General features: G+C 36.7%; 1 protein-coding gene across 1 annotated transcript; it reads left to right on the top strand.

Annotated features, from left to right (window-relative positions):
• Window positions 1-456: 456 nt before the first annotated feature.
• Window positions 457-11,771, top strand: LOC309665211 (low-density lipoprotein receptor-related protein 12-like; the record flags this gene model as incomplete). The annotated part of the gene is made up of 5 exons (XM_082471409.1): window positions 457-512; window positions 1,637-1,839; window positions 3,351-4,455; window positions 5,732-5,864; window positions 10,362-11,771. 5 exons carry the CDS (start codon window positions 457-459, stop codon window positions 11,226-11,228), a joined length of 2,364 nt encoding a protein of 787 aa, XP_082327535.1. The 3' UTR covers window positions 11,229-11,771.
• Between the last annotated feature and the right edge of the window lie 264 nt (window positions 11,772-12,035).

Raw genomic sequence — 12,035 nt, 5'->3', positions numbered from 1 at the left:
AGGGTTTGAGTGGATCTACATATATCTTGCATAACATACATGCCCCAAATAGATACACGTTTATACTATATAAAGAGCTCTTAAATAAGAACAAATTGTAAGGTACGAAGGATATAACAAGGTGATTCACAGAAAAAGAAATAGAAATAGCTAATAAACATAGGAAAAAGTGTTTCAATTTCAGTAAATAAGGAAATGCAAACTAGAACAATGATAAATCTCTTTTATCCACCTAACTGGCAACAAATCTTTAGAAATAAAATGTTGCATTTTGCCAGAGTTGTGGGGTATAACGTGCTTTTTCATACGCACTTGGTGGAATTGTGAGTTGGTATAAACATTTTTCTCAGTGTTGCTATCAAATTTAAAGTGGAATTGTGTCTTTTGACCTAGCAATTCTACTTCTAGAAAAATTTGTCCTAGAGAAATACTTGCTTATGTGTGTGTGGAGAGAACATGTATAAGGATTCCAGCATTGTTCATAATAGTGAAAAACTGGAAGCAGTCAAATTGTCAGCCTTTGTTATAGTTACTCAGAATATTTAAAGTATTTGTTTATTTATTTATTTATGACTGTGTTGGGTCTTCATTTCTGCGCGAGGGCTTTCTCTAGTTGTGGCAAGCGGGGGCCACTCTTCATCGCGGTGCGTAAGCCTCTCACTATCGTGGCCTCTCTTGTTGCGGAGCACAGGCTCCAGACGCGCAGGCTCAGTAATTGTGGCTCTCGGGCCTAGTTGCTCCGCGGCATGTGGGATCCTCCCAGACCAGGGCTCGAACCCGTGTCCCCTGCATTGGCAGGCAGATTCTCAACCACTGCGCCACCAGGGAAGCCCCCAGAATATTTAAAGAGGAACTATCCTGGTACAATAATCCTTGGATAATTAACTTTATCATCACTTGGCTTAAGGCAGGAATCTCACTTTTCGGTGAGACATGTTAGTAGAAAATGCTATTTTGTTTTTTCTTTTTTCATAGCACTGGCTAATTTTGTATGTGCTTCTTATTTGACTTTTCTGCCCTTTATTCATGCCCATATTTTATGAACCACAAGATAACGTTTGGTTATAAATCATTTATGTAGAAAAGTATTCCCAAACTCAGGGACTTTTCACTGAAGAAGTTTTTTGTTTGTTCATTTTTAACTTTTTTACTTGGCTCAGGTTTGCTATTTGCTCTCCTGAAAATGTAAGCTGTAAACTCATTAAGCAAGCAGATGAACCAGTCTAATCTAGAGAAGGCAGACTTCCTCTATGTCTTTCAGTTCATCGAATTATGGAGTGGTTCAAACAGAGAACAATTTAGGGTGCTAAGAATTAGAAGTGGTCCTTCCTAAACACACACAGGGAGAAGACAAAGAAACATCGTGCCAACTGTCTCCTGTTTTTTAGCGTTTTTTTGGAATTTCGTGTTACTTATGAAGAGGTATTGTTCTGGAATCTGGGAAAGAGATGTAAATGTTAGGAACACAGAAGCAGTATTATTATTTGCTGATGATATAGTCGTGGGCCTAGAAGAGCCAGGATAATCAGTGAATATATGGAGGCTTATAATAAAGTCCTCAGTTACTTTGTATTATTAATGAAATTTTTTTCCAAAATTTCCTTTTCAGTAGCCTTTTCTGACTTTTTATTTGTAGTTTTCAGGATTTTGATATTCAAGGGTCCAGAAGATGCAGTTTGGACTGGTTGACGATAGAAACATACAAGAATATTGAAAGCTACAGAGCCTGTGGTTCTACAATCCCACCACCATATATTTCTTCACAAGACCACGTCTGGATCAGGTTCCATTCCGATGACAGTATCTCTAGGAAGGGTTTCAGACTGGCATACTTTTCAGGTGTGTTTTTAAATAAGAAGAAAGATATGGAACAGAATTCTATAGTATTTACTGCTCAGTCACTTTGGGACTCGCCTTCTAAACAAGGTCCATTTAATTGTGACTCAATCCTCAAGGCAGCTGAGATTGAGAAATTAGAGGCTAAAGGTTCAGGTGCCGTAGATCCGGGTCTCCAAAAGGCATTTTGTATAATCCTAATAAAATGATTAATTTTACAAACTAAGGTCAGTTTTCTTTTTAAATATTTTGAATACGTTTATTTTAAAAGGAACTTTTTCCCCTCAAGTGTTTACCAGTATCCTGCAAGTTACTTCAGAATGTATTTTTGTGTGTGCATTACCCTTGTCTTTACACCTTCAAAGAAAAGACAATCAATTTCACTTTCGTAGTTTGTAGTATCAGAAGTCTTCTTATGCTAATTCTTAAACTATATCCAAAAAGAGTGAGCAGATCATACAAATATGAAGAACTCAGAGCATTAGAGTTATGTAAATTTTTGCTGAAAATCATTTTACACTTTCTGAAATTACATGGTCTCCTTTAGCAACATATGCTGCTTTTTCTCTTTTTTATTAAAAGCACAGTCTTTGTAATATTTACTTAGGTGCTGAAGCACATTTTCTGTCACCTATTTGCCAGTAAATAAAAGTTGTTAATGGAGAGGTAAGCATTGGCCGACATCATCCGTGTGGACTGTAGGAATCTAATGTTTGGTTTTCTTTCCCTACCTCATTATTGTTATATATTTAAGGTAGTCCACTAAGATAATCAGAATTCTATAAACATTTCAATTCTTTTCTCTCTTCTTCCCCCTACTGTTTTGTTGAGTAAATTTATACCTTTAGCTCAGATTCATAAAATATTTTGCAGTTGTATTAAAACAATAGAAATTATAAAATGGAAGTACCATGTTGTGGTTACATGAAATGTTAGAAATAGAATAAAGTTAACTTATGATAATCTTAGCAAAAATTTGAGTCTAAATAATGGGCTTGCAAAATATGCTATGATACACAAAGCAAAATATTGTGTGTATGTGTGTATATATATATATATATATATATAATATATATAAACAACTCAAAAAGAATATTAAAACTGGATTTGAAAAGGTGATTATTATAGAGGAGTTTTTCTTCATTGCAAAATGTTTATACAATAGAGTATTTGAAATTCTTAGGCAATACATCCTACTAACTTATATATCTTACATCACTTTACTAAATGTTCTGCAGTAAAATAGCTTCTGCAAAAACAGGATTGGTCTTTTCTCTTTAGATCAGCTGTAGAGATCTTCATGGAACAAATCATAAGTGTTTAATAAATTGTTGAGTAATCAGTAAGCCAATATTAATTTGTCATTAGAGTTTAACCTATTTTTGATCAAGCCCAACTATCATTTGGGCTAATCAACATTTATGATAAAAATGCCACTTGCTGTTACATACCCTTTAAAGAGTATGTTTTTCCCTCCTTATCTCTCCATCTCCCTCCTCCCAATGTCCTCCCAGGGAAATCTGAGGAACCAAACTGTGCTTCTGACCAGATTCGTTGTGGTAATGGAAAGTGTATACCAGCAGCCTGGAAATGCAATAACATGGACGAATGTGGAGATAGTTCTGATGAAGAGATCTGTGCCAAAGAAGTGAATCCTCCAACATCGGCCGCTTTCCAACCCTGTGCTTACAACCAGTTCCAGTGTCTATCTCGGTTTACCAAAGTTTACACTTGCCTCCCCGAATCTTTAAAATGTGATGGGAACATTGACTGCCTTGACCTTGGAGATGAGATAGAGTGTGATGTGCCAACTTGCGGGCAGTGGTTAAAATATTTTTATGGTACTTTTAATTCTCCCAATTATCCAGACTTTTATCCTCCTGGAAGCAATTGCACCTGGTTAATAGACACTGGTGATCATCGCAAAGTCATCTTACGCTTCACTGACTTTAAACCTGATGGTACTGGTTATGGTGATTATGTCAAAATATACGATGGATTAGAGGAGACTCCACACAAGCTTTTGCGTGTGTTAACTGCTTTTGATTCTCATGCGCCTCTCACTGTCGTGTCTTCTTCTGGACAGATAAGGGTACATTTCTGTGCCGATAAAGTCAACGCTGCCAGGGGATTTAATGCTACTTACCAAGTAGACGGCTTCTGTTTGCCATGGGAAATACCCTGCGGAGGGAACTGGGGGTGTTATACGGCGCAGCAGCGCTGTGATGGGTATTGGCATTGCCCAAACGGAAGGGATGAAATCAATTGTACCATGTGCCAAAAGGAAGAGTTCCCATGTTCCCGGAACGGCGTCTGTTACCCTCGTTCTGATCGCTGCAACTACCAGAATCATTGCCCAAATGGCTCCGATGAAAAACACTGCTTTTTTTGCCAGCCAGGAAATTTTCATTGTAAAAACAATCGTTGTGTGTTTGAAAGCTGGGTGTGTGACTCTCAGGACGACTGTGGCGATGGCAGCGACGAGGAGAATTGCCCGGTAATCGTGCCTACCCGAGTCATAACTGCAGCCGTCATAGGGAGCCATATCTGTGGCCTGTTACTGCTCATTGCCTTGGGATGTACTTGTAAGCTTTATTCTCTGAGAATGTTTGAACGAAGGTCAGTATCAAGACAAAACTATAGTGCTTATGCTCTCTACAGTAAAAGCGTGGCCCAAATATTTACAACACATTTTTTTTAATGAGATTAGCAATATATTTTTGTTATATTGTTGAGAAATAAATACTTCTTATGATTTATAAAATGACTATGAAAAGCCTATGACTCAAAAACCTAATAAGAACATTAAAAAACAAATAAATACTAAGAGTTATGAGGTGAGAAAAGCCAATCAGTATTTATCAGTTCCTGTTTTCAGGTTAATCTGTCTTACAGGAATTTTGCAAGCTGTAATTCTCGGTGGTTGCTCTTTAACCTCGGTTTTTATAAATATTAATTCAACAATTCCAGATATTTGAGAACCTTCTGTGTTGAAAGCATTATACAGGTGAATAGAGAAGTGCGTAGGAGTAATCTCATGGGCAGTTTACAGTTAGAAGGAAGGAACTGTTGGGTAGAATTAGATGACAAAAAATATAAATGTTGTAAGAGCTATAAAATAAAGTGGTATAAAAGTCGAAGATCTCAGTTAAGAAGTGGTTCGGCGTTAAAGGGTGGCCTTCAGGGAGAGCTGTCTTTTGTGTGGTAGAGGAGAGACTGGACCTGGGAGAAGTTGATGGCAGAGAGGCCTTCTAGAAAGCTCCTGTGGAGACCATGACCGTCAGTCCCAGGAGAATTACAAATGATAGATACAACAAAGAAGTCACATACCAGACAGCTAAGAATAGATGCACAATATCACAATAACCAAGTGCATCTTATCTTTGGTTCAGTATAAATGGCCAGAAAATGTTTTACTACATTGCAACATAAGAGTACAATGAAGACCAGAGGTCTTGAGTTTAAGAACAAGTTATTCCAGAAAGGGTTTTGGTGACTCATTTCACTCTTTTCCTTATCTGAAAAGTAAATGTGTTGGACTTGATGAATAAAGTGTCTTCTAAGAATTTTCAAATACTTTCACCTCAAGTCTCAAGCCCCTATGTTCTTAGGGGTTTAAAGATCTAGTACTTTTATCTTTTACGGGGATATCTAATTTATTAAAACTTAGTGATCCAGACCCCTAGTGTAAAACCTCATGAGACTAAACTGTCTGCTTCATCTTTGTGTTCTCAGTGTAGGGTAGTATAGATACTCATCAAATGTTGGCTAAGTAAGCTTTACAAATGAACAAGTATATTAAAATTCAGATTGTTTTAATTGTTGATAATTTAAAAATTACTGTTTTGGCTTGCCTTTTTTTTTAATCCTTTTCATCCCCCTGTTTCTCTCAAAGATCATTTGAAACACAGTTGTCCAGAGTGGAAGCAGAATTGTTAAGAAGAGAAGCTCCTCCCTCTTATGGACAATTGATTGCTCAGGGTTTAATTCCACCAGTTGAAGATTTTCCTGTTTGTCCACCTAATCAGGTATGTTGCAACTTATTATTTCTCTTTCCGTACCTCTTAAAATGAAATCTATACTTGTATATAATGGTAAAGTATCCTTGACTGTGTCAGAATTTTTGCAGTCAAGTTAAGAATTAAATATATGGAGGATTTGAGATTATACAGTTGACCCCTGAACAACGAGGGGGCTAGGGACACCCACCCTCCGTGCAGGTGAAAATTCACATGTAACTTTATAGTCAGACCTCTGTGTCTGGGGCTCAACATCCATAAATTCAACCAACCATGTATCATGTAGTACTCTAGTATTTGCCATTGAAAAAAATCCACATATAAGTGGACCCGTGCATTTCAAGCCCATGTTGTTCAAGGGTCAACTCTAATTGTTTCATTGTATTTTAACAAATTCAGAAGTATACTTTTCATTCTTTACTTCTGATTTGGTTAGGTGATTCTTAAGCATTTTACTGTTTAGGATAATTTAGTGCGTTAAAATTCAAAAGTAAAGTTTGACAGCTTATTTTCTACTTGAACTATTTCAAAGATTTAAAAAGAAATACTAAAGTTGATATGCTTAGTAATAGATTAGTAATATGCTAGATTAAAATAAAAGTTGTTGAAATTAAGTTAACATTTCTACCTGACTTGAGAGGAAACTTCTTCACAGCTGGATTTTACAGTGCTTAAAAATTCATATCATTTTCTTTAAATAGTAACTCATTCTTTATTAATGTTTCTGAATTCTTTAAATTTTTGTGAGTGATTTTTTACTTCGGGTGTACATTAAAGTGATCCAGTTATACATATATATATATATTCTTTTTCAGATTCTTTTCCATAATAGATTATTATAAGATATCAAATATAGTTCCCTGCAATTTCTTTTTTAATTTCTTTTTCAATGCTTACAATTGTGCCCAGGGTTCTTAAGGGCATTAAGGTTTCTACATTTAAAATGTAAATTCATCCAGAATCATTTCTAAAAGTTGTTCCCAGTATCAGAATTAAGAAAAATTGATGAACATTGTTTTCCCAGTAATTGAATTCTGTTCAAAATGAAAGACCGTTTCCTTTTTGTTAAATAGGTTTCCAATTACAGTGGGTCATCTTATTTGAGTCTTTTAGGAAATCTTTGTGAGAATTTGATGTAATTTGCTAAGTAAGTAATTCAGAACTTCCACTGGTTGGAATTTTGTGTGCAACATAGGAAAAACCTACATTGTGGCTTTTATATATTGTTGTCCCTGCCATGGGGAAGGGTTCTTCTTAGGTAGGAATTCAGAGGATGGTTAATTCCATCCACCCACTCCACTATGTATCACCCCACCCCTATATCCTGAGGCTACCTTCAAGAGGTTAGTCAACTGTGAAGTTAGAGGGGGCACAGTCCACACAAGACAGCCCTTACTTCTAAAACCAATTTTAAGTTCCGGGGCTCCCAAACCATCCTCAGGTTTGATAATTCACTAGAAGGACTGAGAACTCATTGAAAGCTGTTTTACTTAATAGTATAAGCTGGTGTAACTATTATTGCTGGGAAAGGATCCAGATTAAATCAGCCAAAGGAAGAGACACGTAGGACAGGGTTCAGGAGGGTACCAAACACGACCCTTCCAATTGTCTTTTCCCCATAAAGTCAGGACAGTGTTATTCTCTCGACACAGGTGTGTGACAGTATGCACGAAACATTGCCAACTAGGGGAGCTCACCCAAACTCGGTGTCCAGGGTTTTTACTGGAGCTCCATCACATAGGCATGATTAATTGCACACGTGGCTGATCCCAGTCTCTAGCCTCTCCAGAGGTTGACTGATTCTGCTGACTCAACTCTCCCACGCTACATCACATTGGTGTGGCCCAGAGCCTCCAACGAAAACGCGGTGCTACTCTCTGGCTGGCCCAAGTCTCCATGCAATGACACTCCTGTCAAAGCTGACATTCCAAGGTCTGAGGTCTCATCCCAGAAGTAAAGGGCAAAGGTCAGACCTCACTTTGGGTAAGGTTTCAATTCTTTACTACCTGCTACAGCATTTTTGTAGGGTTATAATTTACCCTTGTGAGGGAATTCTGCTTCAACAAAGTTTTAAAATAAAATATGTTTGCAAATGGTAAACTCGATTTTATTCAGTTAATGAGATTACACTCTTATGTTTGAAACTTTTGGTAATAAATTATCAAATTTCCTTATTTGTTTTTAAAAAGAAAAATAATCTTCTGATTACCAACTCATTCAAAATAGCGATCCTTTCTGAAGAATCCTTTTCTTCTGCTTCATAAATGGAAGAAGTATATAAAATTATTCCTAAAACAATCATGAGATCCCCTTGTAGAATCTAATGTTAAATTGGCAATCATTTAATTAAACAGACTTTGAAGCCAGTAGAGAGCTTCATCTCACTGACAGACTATACTGTTAAAGTCGGCTTTGAAGTGTGCTGAAGGCATTGTGGGTGGCAGCTGCATAAAAGTGGAGGATATCTGAAGAGCCTTGTATTCATTGCTGGATTTAATGACAGTGCTCACACAAAGCCTTAGAACGTGAATGCCAAATGAAGAGGACCAAATCTATGGAGTTCATAGGGATGTGAGCCACTTTTTTTTTTTTTTTTCAGTTAGTTTATAGTTACATTCCCAATTGGTGAAAACTCTTACTCATTTATATAGTAAATTTTATGTGCTGATATTCAGATTTCTTATTGGCAATCTGTTATTTACTAAGGCTAGACTATGAAATATTCCTGTGATAGTAGCTTCTTAGCTTTCTGTGAATTATATTCCAGGGATTATGTTCAAAGGGTGTATATGGAAATCACAAATCTATATGTAAAACCTGAGGCTAGCTGTACGGTATCAGCTTGGATTTACTTCAATACCAGTCACAAACAGAGATGGAAAACATATGTTATCACATCTTCTTATTCTCTTCCCTTCCTTTTTTCTGTGGGGGAACAGGCAAGAGCCATTCATTTTGGCGGAGGGAAACTGTATCACCTTTTGAAAGGGAGTATATCAATTCACCATTGTTTCTTGGAAATACTGTATTTTAAATACTAAATGCCAGATTGATGAAAGCTGTGTTTGTTCCAAGTTTGATTACTCCTTTTTGTAACCACTAGATGGAGCTTAAAGACTGTTTTTGTAAATACTGTAGTTTTTTTTTTTTTTTTTTAATTCCGATAGTCATTCATCTAGAAAAAAGAAAATCTAGATGATTTTTCTTTCAGTTGGGCAATATGGTCACCTCCCATATGCACTAATTAAAAATCACCAATTTTCAAAGAATAAGGTTATAATTTATGTTTAACATGAAGCTGTAGAAAATAAGACATAAATCTTTTTTTTTTAAAGACTTTTTTTTTAAAGGAATTCCTTTATTTTTATTATTTATTTATTTATTTATTTATTTATTTATTTTTGGCTGTGTTGGGTCTTCGTTTCTGTGCAAGGGCTTTCTCTAGTTGCGGCAAGCGGGGGCCACTCTTCATCGCGGTGCGCGGGCCTCTCACTATTGCGGCCTCTCTTGTTGCGGAGCACAAGCTCCAGATGCGCAGGCTCAGTAGTTGTGGCTCACGGGCCCAGTTGCTCCTTGGCATGTGGGATCTTCCCAGACCAGGGCTCGAACCCGTGTCCCCTGCATTAGCAGGCAGATTCTCAACCACTGCGCCACCAGGGAAGCCCAAGACTTAAATCTTTAAGATTGAGAAGGAACCCAAATGTCTCAGATACCATTGAATAGGGCTATAAACAAGTTAATTTCTTTGGCTTTTTGTTTCCTGTGCTGCATTACAAATACAGTAATTCCTTTGTTTATGACAATATAAATAAATTTGTATTTATTTATAATAAATATTTATGGATATCCTCAATTTATGGATATCCTCAATATCCACTCATTCAACAAATCCTTGAGAACCAACTGTGAGATATAATTTTTACATGTTTTGGAAGGTTTCATCCTTGTAAATCAAGTCTAACTTGTGCTGTGTTAAAACAAAAAAACAAACAGCCTAGTTTTCACACTTCTTTAGGTCATTTAGAGAATTATTGTAGAGACTCTTCTATCTTCGTAGCTAAAGAAGTATCAAATACTTTTATTTTCCATCTTTGGTGCATTTCTAGGATTGGATTACTATGTGAAGTTTTGAAATAAAATTGCTGTTGTAATTGGCATTAAACATCATTTTAAAGTTCATATATAAAATGAAGTATCGAGAAAATCTTAAACACAGTGAACAGTGGTTCAAGTTATAGGTTAGATTCTGGAGTGAGGTGAACCTGTATCGATGAGAGAATTTAATTCATCCTCCATAGACCGTAAAATGAGTAATAGAACTTTCATCCACAACACATGCTGAATAGAAGGGTGTTTTCCATCTTAATACCTCGTTGTTAGCTGTTTTAAGATCTTTTCTTTCTTTCTTTCTTTCTTTCTTTCTTTCTTTCTTTCTTTCTTTCTTTCTTTCTTTCTTTCTTTCTTTCTTTCTTTCTTTCTTTCTTTCTTTCTTTTTTTTTCCCACAGGCTTCTGTTTTGGAAAACCTGAGGCTAGCTGTACGGTCTCAGCTTGGATTTACTTCAATCAGACTTCCTATGGCAGGCAGATCCAGCAACATCTGGAATCGTATTTTTAATTTTGCAAGATCACGCCATTCAGGGTCATTGGCTCTGGTCTCAGCAGATGGGGATGAGGTTGCCCCTAGTCAGAGTACCAACAGAGAACCTGAAAGAAATCATACTCACAGAAGTTTGTTTTCTGTGGAATCTGACGACACAGACACAGAAAATGAGAGAAGAGATACGGTAGGAGCATCTGGCGGGGTTGCAGCTCCTTTGCCTCAAAAAATCCCTCCCACAACAGCGGTAGAAGCAACAGTGGGAGCAAGTGGAAGTTCCTCCACTCAGAATACCCGAGGTGGTCACACAGAAACCGGACGGGATGTGACAAGTGCGGAACCCCCAAGTGTGAGTCCGGCGCGTCACCAGCTCACAAGTGCGCTAAGTCGTATGACTCAGGGGCTACGTTGGGTACGTTTTACATTAGGGCGATCAAGCTCCATAAGTCAGAACCAGAGCCCTTTGAGACAACTTGATAATGGGGTAAATGGAAGAGAAGAAGATGATGATGTCGAAATGCTGAGTCCAGTTTCTGAAGGAGCTTCAGACTTTGACGCGAATGACTGTTCCAGACCTCTTCTTGATCTTGCCTCCGATCAAGGGCAAAGGTTCAGACAACCATATAGTGCAGCAGACCCTGGAGTAAGACCAAGTAATCGCGATGGCCCCTGTGAGCGCTGCGGTATTGTCCACACTGCCCAGATATCAGACTCTTGCTTAGAAGCAATGCTGAAAAATGAAACGACTGATGATGAAGCTTTGTTACTTTGTTAGGTACACGAATCCCATCAGGGAGATTGGATACAAGTTGGAGCAATATCCATTCATTGTTTTGGAACTTTACAATTAAACTAGTTTTAATTTAAAAAGAAAAAAGATGCAGGGTGATTTCTCACTATCATATGTTAGCCTGCATGGTTAAATTAAACACCTGTAACTCTATAAACTTTAGAGTTTACTATTGTAGCAGCTAAAAATGCATTATGTATTCAGATTGTTCAATAATGTTCTTCCATTTGTTTCTAATTGTTTTCATCCTGGTACTGTAGTTCGCAGTAGAGATATGGCTGCAGAAACTCATTTGACTGTCAGTTTCTATCTATCCTATGTTAAAACGTTTCTTTGTTCAAAATAATACCTTCTTTTAATTGAACCCTTTATGCTTTTGCCAATACATCTTGTAACTTAATATACTAGATGTTAAGGTGGTTAATATAAAAAGAGAAAAAGTCCTTATTCTCACCTGTTTTTATTTGTATAACATCTGTCTAAACATTATTAGATTTCATAATATGAGCTTGTCAAAGGGAAAAAAACTGTCTAAATTTTTTTCTCATGTTTAACATGCAATGATGTGAAATTTAGATAGAGTTAGATAAATTAATGGCAAAAACAAAACTCTTTTATAAATTTTCTAATGTTGACTTTAATACTCTAATATGGTACAAACCAAATGGTAAAAAGCCCAAATCATTTCTTTTTTTATCTCTATTTAAGGACAGAATTAAGCGGATGAAGATATTCTACTATGCATTAAATCTTGAACTTTATAAAATATGTACAAAAATTGTACAAGATAAG

This window comes from Balaenoptera physalus, assembly GCF_965194825.1.
Source record: "Balaenoptera physalus genome assembly, chromosome: 7".
NCBI classification, from domain to species: domain Eukaryota; kingdom Metazoa; phylum Chordata; class Mammalia; order Artiodactyla; family Balaenopteridae; genus Balaenoptera; species Balaenoptera physalus.
The sequence above is the reverse complement of the archived record's forward strand: the minus strand, read 5'-3'. Positions and strand labels throughout refer to the sequence as shown.